Source organism: Oryctolagus cuniculus, chromosome 5 (genome assembly GCF_964237555.1).
Source record: "Oryctolagus cuniculus chromosome 5, mOryCun1.1, whole genome shotgun sequence".
NCBI lineage: Eukaryota > Metazoa > Chordata > Mammalia > Lagomorpha > Leporidae > Oryctolagus > Oryctolagus cuniculus.
The window spans coordinates 130,871,361-130,890,600 of NC_091436.1; the positions used below are offsets into that span (position 1 = coordinate 130,871,361).

General features: G+C 41.1%; 1 protein-coding gene across 5 annotated transcripts in view; it reads right to left on the reverse strand.

Moving 5' to 3' along the window:
• DNAH8 (dynein axonemal heavy chain 8) overlaps positions 1 to 19,240 on the reverse strand; it is a 358,350-nt gene that overhangs the window by 208,328 nt on the left and 130,782 nt on the right. For all 5 annotated transcript variants that reach the window (XM_070074115.1, XM_070074114.1, XM_051854776.2 and 2 more), the window contains 7 exons: positions 18,031 to 18,093; positions 16,016 to 16,116; positions 10,730 to 10,867; positions 10,326 to 10,566; positions 6,930 to 7,129; positions 3,525 to 3,678; positions 1,422 to 1,585 (listed from right to left, as the gene is read on the reverse strand). In XM_070074115.1, the coding sequence (XP_069930216.1) occupies positions 1,422 to 1,585; positions 3,525 to 3,678; positions 6,930 to 7,129; positions 10,326 to 10,566; positions 10,730 to 10,867; positions 16,016 to 16,116; positions 18,031 to 18,093 (1,061 nt within the window). The remainder of the gene's footprint in view (positions 1 to 1,421; positions 1,586 to 3,524; positions 3,679 to 6,929; positions 7,130 to 10,325; positions 10,567 to 10,729; positions 10,868 to 16,015; positions 16,117 to 18,030; positions 18,094 to 19,240) is intronic.

Consider the following 19,240-nt stretch of genomic DNA (forward strand, 5'->3'; position numbering starts at 1 on the left):
CATGTTCCACCCTGGATGGCACTGGGGAAAACAGGAAAGAGATTTAGAGCTAAGCTGTTTCATCGTCTATCGGCCTTGCCTTTCTAAGAGTGTAGGGAACCTCGTGGCTTAAACCAGGGTGTCATTTATGTCCAAACTGGCTATTCTGAGAATGGAAGAGGGGCCAATTAACCATCAAGCCTGGACAGAGGCATGGACTTAGACAAACCAAGAGAAAGCATCACCCTATTTCAAATAGTAATTGAGAATGAACTGCATGTTAAGCACGTTACCCATGAATTTGTCCAGTTAATTCTTCTCTTAGAGTATATCTCCACTCTATGAGTGTAGTGGTTGAATGGCAACCCCTAGAATGGTAAATCCACATCCCATTTGCTAGAATCTGGGAAAGGTACCTTATTTAGAAAAAGGGTCTCTGCAATGTAATGAAGTTAGAGATCTTGAGAAGAGAGTGTAGCAGAATTCACATAGAGAGACAAGATACCAAGACCTTTTAACAGAAAGTAGCCTTTAAATATTTATGCCAGCACAAGGCCCAGGTAGAGTTTCTTATCCAAAAGCCTGAGCCCTGAACAAAGAGGGGTATTTCCTTTTAAATGGTTTTAGCTTCTTTGTGTTCCTTTTATGGCTCCATGCATACATTTGATTGGATATTCTAATGTTACATGGTGGCCACAGGGATTGCTACAATGCTCCACATGCATATGTAGCTACTGATGATGTTTTTTTCCACACACATATTAAGCCCTACACTGGCTGGCACAGATTAACACCATTGCTCTCTAACAGCAAGCAGACCCTGAAATGGTTACATGGAAGCAGTTAGGGACTACAGTTGAAGTATTCATAGGCAAGCAGCTAACAGCCACATTTCATTCCCAGGACAGATTCCTCCCTTTTTCTTCTGACATTTGAAAGGCTCCTACCACAACTTTAATCATGTCAGTTAGAAACAAGTTTAATTAAAAGACAAAGGCCTCTACCACAAGGTCATCTTAAGAATGTTCAGATGAGCCCTAAATCCAATGACAAGCTTCGTGAGAAACACAGGCAGAAGCAAAGGTGCAATGAAGACAGGAACACTGGAGTTAAGCAGCCACGAGCCAAGGGCCTCAGAGGGCCACCAGAACTGGAACAGGCAAGGGAACAGCCTTCCATAGAGCCTTGAGAGAGAGCTGACACCCAGTGTGTAGTAACTGGTTACAGTAGCCCTAGGAAACTAAAGAGGTGCCGTCACTCGCCCACCCCCAGGTGAAAGGTGTCTTTCTCCTACAGAAAAATTAAATTTACATAAAATGTTACATTTTCGTCCCCACTCCACCCATCACTACAAAATTAGAAATGCAGTCAAACTAGGAATGTGTTTGAGATAAAACCATCACGTATATAAAATGATGGGTATTTAAAAATTAAGCTCTTACCCTGTGAGTGACTTCTGGCATACTTCCAATTGTTCATGTAAATGAGGCAAAAGCTGCCCCATGGTTTCATCCCCAACGCAGCAGCTAATCACATTGGGATTCTCATGAGCTCGCTGCATTATTTTTATCCATGACTTGTCAATATTCTGAAAACGTTTTGCTTCCTGCAAACAAATCCATCGTCAGTCAAGATTAACATTTGGATAATTGAAAAAAGCAAAGTTTTCACTTTGGAATTTCTTACGGTTCTTCAAATAAGCTTCTATTAGTCTCAGGCTACATAATTTAAGCAATTTTTTTCATCTGAATTAATTCTGAACAGCAAACACCCAAAGTTATAAAACTGCTTATTAAAATACTGCTTTATCACAATGGGGTGTATCACTTTTTGTTTCCTTGAATTTAATGTGTGTTTCCAAGTGCCACATGATTAATTTGCAGAGCTATCAACTGAAAGTTCAAATCTGGTCTTTCAGCACCCCAGGTGTTTTGGTTTGATGAGCAAACGGAGGAAGCATGAAAATAATTTGATCTCAGGATCCTTGGAATAATTAAAGCTCAACAGGGAGGGGGGGTGGGGAAGGAAGAGAAAAACAGTAAAAACACAAAACAAAGCTTCATTTACATTGTTGCAAATGAGCATTTTCTATTTACTATGGATGATATTAAGTTTTGCATTCAATTGCAAAAATGCCTCTAGAAACTGGCATAATCTCACCTCTATTAAAAATGCAACTTTCTGACTGAAAAACAAAAAAACATATTTCAGTTTTGTGTTTTAAAAATGTGTTGCAAAGGGAACTCAGCTACTTTCAAAATCCTCTTCTCCTTGATTTTTAAACTATGTAGATCCTATTTGTAGATACTGAAATTTAGAAAGAGTAGGCTTACTTTTATAACAAATAAGTTATCTTCACGAAGAGACACTATCCAGTTTGGGCACACACTTAAAAGGCCCCTGTAGACTTGTTTTAAAGGTTTGGTTCCAGGCTTCTCGGCATCAATTTCCTTGTCCCACAGCACGTTTCTGATTTGTTAGTGGTAGACTTAGTAATAGTTCATTTGTGCTTACAGAATACAGATTAATTTTAATACTACCCTCAGAGGAATATTATAAGGTTAACTCTTGGAAGACAGTTATATTTTAATAGTACTGAAATTGAATGTACATCATATCTTCAAACCTCAAAATTATTCCATCTAAAATTATGTGAGATTTTTCTTTCTGCTAATGTAAAGAAGAGGTCAGCACTTTTTTTTTTTTAACTTTCTGGAAAGGGCCTGAAAGTCATTATTTTAGACGTGTGAGCCATACAATCTCTGTTGTAACCTCATGGCTCTTCTGTATGGCACCAGTATGGCCACAGACAACCTATGAGGGATCTTCAAAAAGTTCATGGAAAATGCATATTATGAAAAAACTAGGCATGGACTTCAAGTTTTTTGCACCAAAATAAACATTTTTTAATCTCATTTTCCGTGAGCTTTTTGAAGTACCTTCATATAAAGTAGTGGATGTGGATGTGGCTGTGGCCAATAAAACTTCACTTACAAAAATAAGTGAATGCGCCACAGTTTGCCAACATCCTGGCACGGGCAGAACTTCAATGTATCTTTGTGAAGACTTCCCCAGAGACATACAAAGATACTTAAAAGTCCATAGGAAAATCAAATTAAAAGTATGAGTTCTCTGGGTATGAAAAATGTTATAATATCATTCACTATATAGATATAAATATTGCTTCACTGAATTATACCATGTAAATGACAATATACTCTTCTTTTCCACAATCAAAGAAAAAGGAGAGGGGGTAATAGTAAGGACTACTAATTTTTATTCATAATTTGGATATTGGTAATGAGTGTGATAGGACCAAAACACTTATGTGCACTTCTTGACATGTACACTGTATTTCAATAAAATGTTAAAAAATTACACGGGAAAAGTCATATTCTGAAAATACTATACACAGTTTTCAAAAAAGTTTTCCATCAGAATCAACTCCTATTTTTAATTCTATTTTTTCATGAACTTTTTGAAATACCCTCATAGAGACAACACACACAAAATTATTCTGCCAGTAATTACAATATCATCTTTACCTGAGGCAGCTGTTTGGCTATATCTCCACCTACAAAGACAGCTTCGAGATAAACCCAGAGGTTCTGCACGATCAGCCACTCTTCAATGATATCGGAGGAAGTAGACAATTTATATACCCAATTCTGGATATTTTTTTTAAATGGAGCATTATATCTAAAAGTGAACAGAAAACATTTCAAGAATGATTCAGAAACTAGTAAGCGCAACACAGTAAATTATGGGAGAAACATTCCTCTGGGAATGAACGTTTTGTGGTAAGAAAGCAATTTCTAACATCGTGCCATTAATGAAGTCTGACTTGAATTCACTTGTTGTGAATAAAACTCATTTAAATAGGAATGTCACTGGGAGTCACGGTGGCCCAGTGGTTAAATAGGAATGTCACTTGTGTCAGCCATAGAATAAGAAAATCAGCCAAGCTTTATGGCCCAGACGTCCAGCAAATGAATTGTGCTGGCTGCTTCCAGAGAGTTAAAAGAAAACAAGGAAGAAAAGGATTTCCAAGTCATTTGTGAACCAAATCCAAATGAGTGCTGCCTGTAAGAACAACAGTCTGTGAACCTACTGGATCTAGGGAAAGAAACCATGGCTTAGGGGTTTTCCATTTATGAATGAAGACATCTTAAAGTTTCATCCAACAAAACACAGACCATTTCTAAAGGGACAGGGCAAATCAGACTCCTAAAGATCAGGAGGAGGGTTAGATATCACCAGGTTCACCGAGCACAGGATTACCACAAAGCCAGGGTCCAGCTTGTAGTCTGATGTCCCCTAAGAGGCATGCTCTTCCCACCCAGAGACTGCTAATTCGCCAGGCACCGCAGCTATATGGATTCTGTAGTGTTGGAGCTCCATCAGAGCTACCCCAAAATAGTACAGCCTGTTTTCTGATCACCAGGACTGGTGGAGTGTTGAGGAGAATACAAGCTTTCTATAAAGCTGAGCACAGCAAAGAAAGAGGAGAAGTAGACTAGCTGCCAAGGAGGATGTGATGGGGGCTACTGGGTGAAGACTCCAGGCACCTACAACAAAAGCAAGAAGCTGACTTCAGTTTGTGGCAATGGCAAGTAGTTTTGGTGTGGCGTAGTAGCATCTCCTGGTGAGTAGCTCTTGTTGACAAGGGTCTTTCATTGTTTCTTGATCCAGGACAGTGTGACCTGAAGACACTGACATTTAGAATGGGGTTTTTCTGGGTGCAGTCTGGTGCCTAAGTGCAACTCATCACTTCTCTGGAAGTCTATGTCATACATGGAGTTAGAAACTGAGTGGTAAAAAACTCCCTGTGGTTGCTCAGACTTCAAGAGGCATTTTTCCCAGAACCCACTTTATACTGTCCCTCTGGCCACTGGTCTAGAGTTGAAAGGCAATCAATACGCCAGAAACAGAAGCAGATGTTTGGCTTTGAGGTTAGGATGCTGCTTGGGATACCTATGTTCCATACTGGAGTGCCTGGGTTTGAATCCCAACTCCAGTCCCGATTACATCTTCCTGCTAGTGCACACCGTGGGAGGAGCCAGGTGATGGCCAAAGTACAGTACTTCTGCCCCTGCCATCCACGAGGAGGCTGCCACTGAGCTCCTGGCTCCTGGCGATGCCCTGACCCAGCTTGGCTGCTGGGGACATTTGGGGAGTGATCTGGCAGAAGGGCAATCTCTCTGTCTGTCTTTGTCTTTATGTCTCTGTCTCTCTATTTTTCAAATAAATAAATACATTCTTAAAATATTTTAAATATGTCAAAAAAATGTTCAAAATCAAGATATGTAGACTAAGATGGCATGGCAGGCATTTCAAGGGGATGAAGTACCTATTTAGAGCCAAAAATGGTCCTGCACAGAGAATCATTTCTTTTGTTGTTGTTGTTTTTGTTTTTCTTCTGTAGTCTGTTAATGTGGTGTATCACATTGATTGTTTGAGAATCATTTCTAATAGTCTAGAACTTCCTAACACAAAAAAAAGAGAGATCTGAAATAAAATCTAACATAATGAGTATCTGTCTTTTGGCCAGGTGCCTGCATCATACAACTTTGTAGGATAGAACTCACCCTGACAGGTAGGAAGACCCGTAAAGTTCCAGAGAATCAGGAATCGTGAAACCAGGGAAGTTTCACAATTCAGATCTATCTAGAGTCAAATCTCACCCATGGAGCCATGTAATTCCCTTCTGAAGTCACATCAGGGTGTGCTGGAGACTCAACAGACAGGCACTGCCCACTACAATGTTAGTCTCTGGTTGCTTCTGGAATAGGATGCCCAGACCCAGTTGGTGCTGCAAACGCTCCAGGAGGAAAACTTCCCAGAATGTGATTAAGTTCTTAGGTATCCTTACATTCTAACTAGCAGGCTTCAGCTCTGAGTTTACTAGCACCACAGTAGCTACTAGTCAGTTATGTCAGAGGAAGGATAAAATGAAGACAGCCTTCAAACCCTGAACTTCTTGGCTGCAGGAACTGCTCAGGTGAACCTGCAGCCTTCTTCAAGAAGCAATCTTGGAAGTCAGAATGGCAAAATTTGCGATGAACTGTGAAGCCCAGGAATCACTGAATGTCACGTGGCCAGAACTATTCAGATTCCCTGAAAGCAACAGATGCACCTAGGATTTTGACCTCAATAAAGTCATCCCAAAACTCTCTTAAATGGGAACCTTATAGATTTGTACATTATCTAACTACAAGGCTGCCCTGTGGGGCCCACGTTCACATAGGATATCACTGCATTACCAGTGATCCAAACCTGGAGAAGGGACATAGAGAAACTCCATGTTCCCTGGACACTGACCTCTGCACATGACAGGGTTGTGGCATATTTCTTAGGTGTATTAGAGTAACAAAGAGTCAAGAGTTAGCTAGGAGAATAGAGATTGCTAATTCTCAGACCAAAGACCTGACAGAATCCTTAATCTGACTGAGTCCCATTGCCATTTCCTGAAGTTGCACTTGAGATCAGAGTCACCTGCAAACTGGCCTGGCAGTTCAGCAATGCACATGCTGATTCATGGAAGCCACAGTACAAGTCTCCAAGTGTCAAGCCCCTAATGACATGCCGCCTTGTGTGGTCAGCATGTTTTCCTGAGCCACTGGGTGAATGTCTGAACAGGGTTGGCCAAGGAGGGCAATGATGACAAATGAGAGAAACAAAAGAAAGATCAGATGAAGAGGTTATCTCAGTGGGAAGCCAAGATGTTCAGATGCTGCCAGTTTGGGAGAACTGTGGCGAAGTTCACCTGGAAAGACAGGGAAGGGGAGAAAAGTTCCATAAAGGAGAGGTGGAAGCCATGATTATCTGCAGAAATAGAGTTCATTTAGGGACAGACAGGAGCCAGCAGTTTAGCAGAATATTATGTGATGCCAGAGCTGCAAAACTGGGCTTTGCCCTAGAACTTTACAGCAACCAAATTATAACATTACCTGTTGTTTAGTAAGGAACCTAAGACCATTAAGCTATCCTCCATCAAGGTGATAATTTCTCCCGATTCGGTCCCTTTGAGCAGGAGCTCTCCTTTTCCCTTGAATGCCGCGAAGCTCAAGTTTTGGTTGGTCCAGTTATCAACCACCTGAGCCAGCTTGGCTTCGATGTCCTTCTCCTTAATAGCAGAAATGCAAATATCCTTAAGAGGGAAACCAAAGAATAAATCATGACATTTTCAACTGCAAATTAAGACCACATTAAAATCATAGGATATTTTAGTTTGTAAGGGATGTAGCAGTCATCTAGTTCACGTGGTCATCTTACAGCCTAAAAAACCAAGGTTCAAGAACATTGTGCTGCAAGTTCACATTAGCGCCTTGTAACTTTGACTTCTGATCATTTTCCTGTCCCATGTACATGAGATAATGACATTGAAATCATCATTTTTCTTGATTTTATTTTTAATTGACATTTTTGGCCAAAATGGAGACAACCACAGCTGCTCATTTAACCCAAAGGTTAGCTATGGGAATCAAATGAGAATATATGTGAGAGTCTTGGGAACCTTTTCAAGTAACATATAAATATTACTATGTACCTGCCTACGCTGACCCTAATAAGAACATCTCATTTGTTTAAAAGTCACTTCTTTTTCTTATGGGTTTTCTTATTTTTCTGAGAATCTTTGATATGAAAGTCTCACAAGGGAAAATGAAAGTCATACATTCTCCCCTACCAAGCCTCACCTTCTTTTCTTTTTTTTTTTTTTTTGACAGGCAGAGTGGACAGTCAGAGAGAGACAGAGAGAGAAAGAGAAAGGTCTTCCTTTTGCCGTTGGTTCACCCTCCAATGGCCGCTGCGGCCTGCGCGCTGCAGCCTGTGCACCGCGCTGATCCACAGGCAGGAGCCAGGTGCTTATCCTGGTCTCCCATGGGGTGCAGGGCCCAAGTACTTGGGCCATCCTCCACTGCACTCCCAGGCCATAGCAGAGAGCTGGCCTGGAAGAGGGGCAACCGGGACAGAATCTGGTGCCCCGACCGGGACTAGAACCCGGTGTGCCGGCGCCACAGGCGGAGGATTAGCCTATTGAGCCGCAGCGCCGGCCCTCACCTTATTTTCATACACACTAGAATCAAAGAATCACAAAGCATTGCAATCTAAAGGTGCACGATGTTTCCACAAATAAGTGTAACACAAGCTAGTGAGCAATGAATGTCAGAAGGGTGATGGCAACTGCTGGGAGTCCTGAGGAGGGCAAAAGGACTTCCACCTGCGTAGAGAAGGGGCAGTTGTGTTGAGGAGCAGGCAGGACACAAATAGGGGTCCCCGGGGATTGTGGGGAAGTGGTGGGGACTTCTGGAGGGCTCAAGGAACCCAGTAACAGGATTCCAGGAAGGTGGGGCAAGTTTGCCAGAGCTACAGGATGTATCTGGGGGAAAGAGAGTACTGAGAATCTGTTTGGGGTACTAATACTTAATAACTTTTGAATCCTAGAAGTACTTGGAATTGTAAAAGTAAAGTTTCAAAATACAACTATGGAATGGCTGTTTTAAGTGCAAAAGCCTCCTTAAAGAATGAGATTGTTACCAAATGTTTATTAACTCGTTGCTCAATAATATCATAGTGATACTTACAAATAGGACAAAAACGCTTTGAAAGCAAGCTTTTGCTGCACACGTGTGATCAAAAAGAGGTAGGGGAGGGCAGAAAATCCAAAACCATATACAAGTCTGTGGGAAATTTTCTCATCTCCAGAAACATCGAATAATGGGTAAAATACAAAAAGATAAAGTAAAAAAAAAAAAAAAATGAGCCAGGCTTAACAACTTGGTAAATACCTCCATGAGCCAGAAGTGGAAAATACATGCAAATAAGGGGGTGGAGCTAACACACAGGCCTGAGGACCCTGGTCTTGGTCCCTCCATTTGTGCACCTGGGAACTAGCAGTAACACAGACCCAGCCCCAGAACCAGGACCCAAAACCCCTCAGCTCAGGCCTGCTCTGTCACTCCGTAGCAAAGCAGTATCCTTACACAGAGCCTACAAGGAAATGCAAACTGTTGTTGTAATGCCTGGCTTTGGACTTGGGGCGTGGAGGAGATGGGCAGTGATGGAGGAAATCACAAGACTACTAGACAAGGTAAGTCAAGACACGAAATGAGAGAAACAATTTGAATAAATGATATGTCAATTTTCTGAGCCTACCACCTCCCAAATAAACAAACATTACAAAACCCACAAAAAAATTGAATGTTCAGTGGGACAGGCAATCAGAGCAAGAGCTCAGACCAAGTGAAATTAAAAAAAAAAAAAAACCTATATTCCATCTGAAGTTGTTGGAGTATAAGGAGGTACAGGTAAAATATATTGGCTATGAGTTGATACTTATTGAAGTATGAGGATCTCTACCTCAGTATGTTTGAAATTTTCCACAATAAAAATTTTTAATTATGCTTAGGATGCTCAAAATGTTAAGTAAAGACATCTATAACCCTCTAGATTTGAAATTTCCAGATCTGGGCCGGCGCCGCGGCTCACTAGGCTAATCCTCCGCCTTGCGGCGCCGGCACACCGGGTTCTAGTCCCGGTCGGGGCGCCGGATTCTGTCCCGGTTGCCCCTCTTCCAGGCCAGCTCTCTGCTGTGGCCCGGGAGTGCAGTGGAGGATGGCCCAGGTGCTTGGGCCCTGCACCCCATGGGAGACCAGGAGAAGCACCTGGCTCCTGCCATCGGATCAGCGCGGTGCGCCGGCCGCAGCACGCCAGCCGCAGCGGCCATTGGAGGGTGAACCAACGGAAAAGGAAGACCTTTCTCTCTGTCTCTCTCTCTCACTGTCCACTCTGCCTGTCAAAAAAATTAAAAATAAATAAAAATTAAAAAAAAAAATTTCCAGATCTGGGCATATATAAAAGGTTTGAGAATATTCAGTACATCAATTTAAGAATCAAAAGACCTAAGAATCAATAAAATGCACAGGGATAAAAATGAAGTTAAAAAAAAAACAAGTGGTCACAAAAAGGAACCAATTAAAAATCTTAGAAGGGAAATATATAATAGACAATTTTTAAACCTAAGACATATAATAGGAAAAATTATAGAATTAGAAGCTTGTAAATAAGGACAAACCCCATAGATAGATTTTATTTTAATAGAAGTGCAACTAGGGGACAAGGATGTTAGAGTGAGGGGCTCCAATTTAAAATAATCATATCATCTCCATGAATCACAGGATTATTCTGTAAAAGTCAAGAATATTCAAGATCATCTCAGATTAGGAGAGTATATTGCAGAGGGCAACTAGTACACTCTGATAAAACATCTGTTTGTTCAACCCTCAGAAAAGGAAAAGGCAATTTTCCTTACTGGACCAATAACAAGATCTTAATCTCTTGTGTACCTCAATATCATCCTTATTTTTTAGGAGTGGTGCTTCCATGATATTTCTAAGACAGAAGGAATCAGACTCCACATCAAACGGGGTTCCGGTTAACTCAGATATCCGGTCCCAGTGTCTCTGCTTCATTGCCTTATTGGTCATCATTTCCAGTAGAGGACATGACTCACTGAAATCATCAATTCTTTTTTTGAGATCCAAAAAAGCTTGCCAGTCTTTAAGTCCTTTTGGAAGCTTACGACACCTTTCAGAAAGAATCAGAAAAAAATTATATCACCTACATATTTCTTTGAACATTTTCTGTATATAAACCAACATAATAGGGAAGAAATTAGTTTGTGAAATACTTGTAGGATCTTAAGAAGGTAGGGATTATAAAAATATAAGCTAATTCAATTGAAACTAACCTGTTTTGAAATTCCTGTAGTTCTGCATTGATTTTTTCAATATCTACATCTCCCCAAAGTATTTCATAATAACCACTAATACTGCTCATTACAGTATCATACAGTCCATACAGCTTCTGCAGCAAGTTGAGTTCCTTTCTGGGAAACAAAATAATTAGGTCATCACATAATGTGTATTTTAAAAATGCATTCCATTATTGGTCAGGCAGCATTCATCCAATGAATTCTTTCACACATTTGTGAAGAATGTCTTATAGACACCAAATACATACAGCTATGTCAGTTTCCAGTACAAAGACTTTGCTAAAGCTCTGTCAATAAAGTTTATAGTTCCTAAATATACCAAATCATACCATAATTTGATATTAACAAATGGCCTGATCACTTTGTAAAATCTGGAGCCTTTCATAAATCTAAGACCCATACTGCAATCTTTATCTCAATTGTCCATTTCTTGATTCATTTTGTTTTTGCATCATTCTAAGAACTATTTGACAGTTACTCAGTAGCTACCCTCAACTGTGGTAAAAAAAAAAAAAATGACTGAAATGTTAAGAATATGAAACAATGTTTTTTCCTATTGCATCACTCTTTAGATTCCTTAATATGCTGCCAAAGCACAAGGGATCTTTAAAAAAATGTGAAAATGTGTGTCATGGGCTGGCACTGTGTTGTAGCAGGTAAAGCTGCCACCTGCAGCACTGGCATCCCAGATGGACACTCCACTGCTGATCTAGCTCCCTGCTAATGCACCTGGGAAGGCAGCGGAGGATGGCCCAAGTCCTTAGGCCCCTGCACTCATGTGGGAGACCTGGAAGAAGCTCCTGGATCCTGGCTCCAGACTTCAGCCTGGCCCAGCCCCGGTCATTGTGGCCATTTAGGGAATGAACCAGAAGATGGAAGATCTCTCTCTCTTTCTCTCTCTCTCTCTCCCTTTCAAATAAATAAATAAATAAATCTTTTTTAAACCAAAAAAATGGAATGAGAATTCTTAAAAAAAGAAAATGCATATTTTGAAAAAATTATTTGGTGAGTGAACCAGCGCTGTGGCCCAGCGGGTAAAGCCACCGCTTACAGTGCCAGCATCCCATGTGGGCACCGGTTCACATCCCAGCTGCTCCTCTTTTGATCCAACTCTGTGCTTTGGCCTGGGAAAGCAGAATATGGCCCAAGTGCTTGAGCCCCTGCACCCACGTGGGAGACCCGGAAGAAGCTCCTGGCTCCTGGCTTCAGATCAGCCCAGCTTTGGCCATTGTGGCCATTTGGGGAGTGAACCAGCGGATGGAAGCCACCTCTCTCTCTCTCTCTCTCTCTCTGCCTCTGCCTTTCTGTAACTCTGCCTTTTGAATAATTAAATCTTTAAAAAAATAAAAAATTTTAACAAATTGACAGGAGTCACTGTGCACTTACTCCTCATGTAGGATCTCTGTCCTTAATGTGCTGTACCTGTGATTTAATGCTATAACTAGTACTCAAACAGTATTCCATCTGCTGATACACCCTCCAAATAGTTACAACAGCCAGGGCTGGGCCAGGTCAAAGCCAGAAATTTCATCAGGGTCTTCCATATAGGTGCAGGGGCCCAAGTACTTGAGATATCTTCTGCTGCTTCCCCAGGTGCATTAGCAGGGAGTTGGATCAGAAGTGGAGCAGCCATAAACTTATCTTTTAATTCTACATTTCCATGAACTTTTTTGGCAGGGAGGAGACTTGTTTTTTTTTTTTAAGATTTTATTTAATTATTTGAGAAATAAAGTTAAGTGGGAGGAAGAGACAGAGAGAGAGGTCTTCCATCCGCTGGTTCACTCCCCAGATGGCTGTAATGGTAAGAGCTGGGTTGATCTTAAGGCAGGAGCCAGGAGCTTCCTCCAGGTCTCTCATGCGGTGCAGGGGCCCAAATGCTTGGACCATCTTCCACTGCTTTCCCAGGCCATAGCAGAAAGCTGGATTGGAAGAGGAGCAGCCAGGAGTAGGACCAGCAGCCAAATGGGATGCCAGCGCCGCAGGTGGAGGATTAACCTACTGTGCCACCGCACCAGCCCCCTTCGTGAACTTTTTTAAAGTACCCCTTGTATTGTATCATCTTTCAAGAAAGTATACAAAAAAAAAATCTGGAGACACCATTTTTGTAGTCTTTGATTTTTTGCTTAACTTTCACTTAACACAGCTAATAACTCAGAATTTTCATTTGTTTCCTAAAACAGTTCAGTACTTGGGAAATACATTGCTTAACAGAAAAGAGAAGGAAAGCAGCAAAGTAGATTACAATCCGAGTCTTCAGATTACAATAACCTAGGTGAATTTTACTTAACTCAATGAGTTATGAGTAAACAATAGATTGCAACAGAGGCAAGGGACTCATAAGCAACATTGTGCAACAAGCACCCAGACCATCCCATTTTGTGAGAAAAAAAAAGTACAGTATTATGTCATTATTTATGATGTTTGTGTAAGTTTCATCTGATAGATTTCACAAATGGACAAATGGTGAAGCAGGTGTGTATTCTAAATAATAAATGGGGACTGGCGCTGTGATGCAGCGGGTTAAAGCCCTGGCCTGAAGTGCCGGCATGCCATATGGGTGCTGGTTCTAGTCCCGGCTGCTCCTCTTCCCATCAGCTCTCTGCTATGGCCTGGGAAAGCAGTAGAAGATGGCCCAAGTGCTTGGGCCCCTGCACCCATGTGGGAGACCCGGAAGAAGCTCTTAGCTCTTAGCTCCTGGCTTCATATAGGCGCAGCTCTGGCCATTGATGCCATCTGGGGAGTGAACCAGTGGAATAGAAGACCTCTCTCTCTCTCCCTCTCACTGTCTGTAACTCTACCTCTCAAATAAATAAATAAAAATCTTTAAAAAATAATAATAAATTAAGTAGAAATTTTAAAAATTCATTGACTTGATCATTCGAATATAAATTTTTTCACGTTTGTAGTACAAAGGAGATGGTAGTCCTCTCTGTAACAAAATCATGGGTGCTCAAGTTTTAACAGTCTTGAGTTTTGACAATGCAAGTGCTAGAAAAATCACCCACTGGTGACAGGTTTGAAATCTGAAACTGGTGTTTACATGATATGTATGCTCCAAGCTCATGTATAACAGCTATGTGGAGTTGGTGGCATTCAAATGATGATTTCTATTTTGCATGTATACATATATACATATACATATACATACATATATACATATATATACATATATATTCAAGCCAGCACATTATGGAGCAAAGTTTGGATCTACTCTGCTCAGGTTATGCTTACATTCTCTAATAAAAGTGCATTTCACTATTCTTTCATTCTGACTTCTGTAAAGTGTTCTTAAAATTACTTTGAAATATTAAAGTAAAAATAGTGCCTTGATCCAGATGGTACATGGGAACGATTATTTTTCCTGTTGTACTAAGAATTAACACATTGAATCCTAGCGTGGGTATGCATAGGACTCACCCAGAGAGCTTGCAAAAGTGCAGATTTCCTATGACCAAATCTCAGAGATTCTAAGCCCAGTAAGTTAGGGATGAGCATCAGACTTCCACGATTCTAACACATTGGTTAATGGGTTAATTTTGGAGAATGACTCTTTCAAAAATCATCCAAGCTCAATAAGCATAATGAAGCACTATCTTCAGAAAATGTCATCTCAAGTTTGCCATGAAATTGTCAACTGTGACTCTGAAGGTAGTCAACAAAGTTATTTTCTAAAGCCAAGACCCTAATAAGTTAATATCACTGTCTTAATGTTGCTTTCGAGAAAAGTTACATTAAAATTATATTAAAATATACTTGTTAAATCCTAAATTTTTAAAAATTGATTAAGTTCTTTGGCCATCAATCTCCATGAATTCTAAGTCTATGCACAGAAGAAGAGCATGTTAGCATAAATGCAGTAAGAATGGAAGGGGCACGGTTGGAATGGAAGGGACAGAGTTGATTAAGCCATTGCTTGCATTTCTGGCAGATGGTTTCTGAGTGCTGGTTCAAGTACTGGCTGTTCCACTTCCCATCCAACTTCTTGCTAATGTGCCTGGGAAAGCAGCAGAAGATGGCCTAAGTGCCTGGGCCCCTGTTACCCTCGTGGAAGATCAGGATGGGGCTCTTGACTCCTGGCTTTGTCCTGTCCCAGAACAGACTGTTACAGACATCTGGGGAGTGGACCAGCAGACAGAAGATCTCAGATAGAAGATCTCCTCCTCTCTGTGTAGCTCTGCCTTTCAAATAAATAAGTAAATAATCTCCTTTTTAAAAGATGTATTTATTTATTTGAAAGTCGGAGTTACATAGGAGAGAAGGAGAGGAAGAGAGAAAGAGGTTTTCCATCCACTGGTTCACTCCTCAATTGGCCACAACGGCCAAAGCTGCGCCAATCTGAAGCCAGGAACCAGGAGCTTCTTCCAGGTCTCCCACGTGGGTGCAGGGGCCCAAGGACTTGGGCCATCTTGTACTGCTTTTCCATGCCATAGCAGAGAACTGGATTGGAAGTGTAGCAGCCACTTTCAAACCAGCGCCCATATGGGATGCTGGCACTGCAGGCAGCCACCTTACCCGCTACGCCACAGCGCTGTAGTTTACAGGGCTTACAGGGCCCAAGTAAATAATCTTTTAAAAGAAAAGGGGGGGCTGGCGCTGTGGTGCACTAGGTTAATCCCATGTCTGCAGCGCCAGCATCACATATGGGCGCCGGGTTCTAGTCTCGGTTGCTCCTCTTCCAGTCTAGCTCTCTGCTGTTGCCCGGGAGGGCAGTGGAGGATGGGCCAAGTGCTTGGGCCCTGCACCCCATGGGAGACCAGGAGGAGGCACCTGGCTCCTGGCTTCGGATCAGCATAGCTCCAGCTGTTGCAGCCATCTGGGGAGTGAACCAAAGGAAGGAAGACCTTTCTCTTTCTCTTTCTCACTGTCTGTGACTCTGTCAAATAAATAAATAAAAATCTTTAAAAGAAAAAAAAGAAAAGGGAAGGGGAGCTGAATAGGGTTATTCCTCTAAATAAACAAGTTATCCAAAATGGCAATGCTTTTGCACAATCACTGACACTGTTCATAATGGTGAACAGAAAAAGTGAAGCCTAGACTAAAAATAAACCATGCGTGCTCAGAATTGTTGCAGTGTATTTTCTACTTTCCTAGAACATTTCTTTTATACTTCAAGACTGTGTGTCCAATAGGTCAGAAACAGAAACATAAGGAGAGTATTTAGGAGTGTTCCAAGCTATGCATGACAAAGAATTTGATGGTGACATAATTTTTCTACTGGACAGTAATTATTTGCATGAATACTTGTACAATTTATAAACTCACCTAGTTTTATGTAAAATCTCATAGTCAGTCACAGGTAATCCAAAAAGTTGTTCACCAGATGAATATGTAACAAATTTCCTCCACAGATCATCAAAATTGGCCTATAACAAAGATTATAGATAAACATAACTCATTTGCATTCCATTAAGTAGAATGTAATATAATCAGGGTAAAAGTCTGAGGTGTATTGAGTAATATTTATGAAATGATGATTTGTAAAGCAATTTATACTGATATCAAGCTATCAAAGGAAAAGTTAGGCACTTAGGAAGGTTAACTTTCTAGCATTCCCGAAGCATCTATTTAATACAAAATTATTTGTTTAATAAATTAAGTCATTTCAAGAACACATTAATTTCAAGTTCCCATAAAGGCACCTGAGAAGAATAAAACTGCATTTTAAAGATCTTTAATTCAGGGCTTTTCACTAATTTGGACTGGTCATCTCTCCTATAGGGATCAAATGAGCAAACTCCTACTATTCAATCCTACTACCTTCAATCCTGTTTTCTCTGCAGGCAATAATGAGTCTATGAAGTGAAAGATTTAATTGTACCACCATTTGAAATACTTCTAACAATTCAAGTTGGCAAACTTAATGCACATGCACATATCTCTCCATTTTTTCTTTTGAATTGGAATATGGATATCCCATATTTGGAATGTCAAACATTAACACTACTCAAAACACAAACCTAAATAGAGACAATGTGACTGTACCAAAGGCAGTGCTTTTCCTGTACCCACAGTTTCACTTCATATGACCTCAGCTTCCTGTGGTCAACATCTCCCTAAACCTCTCTGCTGTCTCCTCACCGCTGGACCTTTGCACCAGTGCAAATTCTGCCTCACTCGCTTTCTTCCCGCTTCCCCCGGCTATTTAATCTCCAAGGTGCAACTGAGATGCCTCCTCCTCCAGGAAGACTTCTCTGCCCCAACAGCCCCCTCAGAGTTGGGAGCCCCTTGCACCTGTTTCCTACCAAGAACATAGCACTCATCACACTGTTTGGGAATTACCTCTCTCACTTACTGTCTCCCTGCCAGATTTTAACAGCTTACAACTAAGAATTCATTGTTAATCAAATTTATATTGGGCCGCCACCTTACTAGTTAAAGTAATCAGTTTAAGTTCATAACTGATCATAAAGATAGGAATAAGTGTCAAAGGGATCACATAAATAAGACCAGTGTCTGCTAATAATAATTGATAGAATTAAAAAGGAGAGAATGATCCAACATGGGAAGCAGAATACGCCACAGACTCATAGAATGACAAATGCCCTAAACAGCACTCTGGCCTCAGAATCAGCCCTTAAGGCATTCGGATCTGGCTAAATAGCCCATGAGAGTATCTCAGGCATGGAAAGCCAAGACACTGTGGCAAAATATGACCTAAATGAAAGATCTCTGTGAGTGAGATCCCAGCAGAAAGCGCTGGACATCAAAAGAGGAGGTACCTTTCTCTGAAGGGAGGAGAGAACCTCCACTTTGCTTATGGCTTTGTCTAAATAAGGTCGGAGTTTGTGAACTCAAAAGATTTCCAATAGCCTTGGCAGCTCATGACAAGAGCCTCGGGTGATTACTGACGTCATAAATAGGAGTGTCAATTGTTAAATCAACAAAAGGAGTCACTGTGCACTTGTTCCACATGCAAGACCTCTGTCCTTAATGTGTTGTACTATGAGAATTAACGGTAAAACTAATCTTCAAAAAGTACTTTATACTTTGTGTGTCTGTGTGGGTGCAAACTGTTGAAATCTTTACTCAGTACAGAGTTGATCTTCTGTATAAAAAGACAATTAAAAATGAATCAATAAAGACTGGGATGGGAGAGGGAATAGGAGATGGGATGGTTTGAGGGACATAGAGAAGGAATCCATTGCTTCACTTAGCAGACTGTAATACAATTAGAATCTGCATATGCTTTTCTATTAGAAGGCAAACCATAAATTACCCCCTAAAATCAATTTTAAAAATAATACATTGTCAGTACAACTTCCACACTGTGGTTTTACCTGAAATATCTGCAGCCTGTTACTTGCTTCTTGGGGTGGTATATTTGGAACCATGGGTCCTTCCTGTAAGAAATAATATAATCTCCATTTTCAGTCTTTTAAAAAAATTTATTCATTTGAAAGAGAAGGAAACAGGAAGAGGGAGAGGGAAATAGAGAAAGAATGAGAATCTCCCATGTGTTGGTTTGCCCCTCAGATGCATGCAACAGTCAGGGCTGGGCAAGGCCAAAGTCAGGAGCCTGGAACTCCACCTAGGTCTCCCATGTGGACGGCAGAGGCCCAGGGGCCCAGATACTTGAGCCATCATCTGCTGCCCGCCAGGGTGCACATTCCAGGAAGCAGGATTGGAGCGGAGTGAGGATTCAAACCAGGCACTCTGATGCAATGCAGGCATCCCAAGCAGATGCTTAACCTGCTGACCACAACACCTGTCCCTCTATTTTCATTCTTAATCACATGTAACTGATTGGATTTACCTGTTATTTCCTTTTGGACAAACAAGGATTACTTTTAATTTAAATGGTCGGTTCTGTTCTATACTTAAAGCTTTTGTTTTTTATAAGCTTACTGATCTATAAATCATATGCTGTAAAATTCACCCACTTAAAGTGTACAATGCAATGGTTTTTAGTATATTCTCAGAGTTGCATAACTATGACCAAACCAGTTTTAGAACATTTTCATCACTCAGCTTTCATTCATTTTTTAAGAATTTTGTCACAGCTAATAAAAAGCCAACAAAATTACATCCCACGTGAACTGTTTACCGTTACGGCCTCTGTTGAATTTCACTTATGATTATTAATGATGATACTGTGGTTGTGTGTTAAAATAACTGGTACTGAGTTCTAAGGACAGCCTCCTTTCACTAACTGTATGGAAACAGAGAGACGTGTAAGTTATATACTTGGAAGAAACAGAAGACAGTCTCTGATGGCCATGAGCCAGAACAAAGCTTCAAAAACATCTGAAAAACAGCACCTAGCGGGGCTGGCTCTGTGGCACAGTAGGTTAATCCTCTACCTGTGGTGCCAATATCCCATGTGGTCGCAGGTTCTAGTCTCGGTTGCTCCTCTTCTGAACCAGCTCTCTGCTTTGGCCTGAGAAAGCAGTGGAGGATGGCCAAGGTCCTTGGGCCTCTGCACCCATGTGGGAGACCTGGGGGAGGTTCCTGACTCCTGACTTCAAATCGCCACAACTATGACTGTTG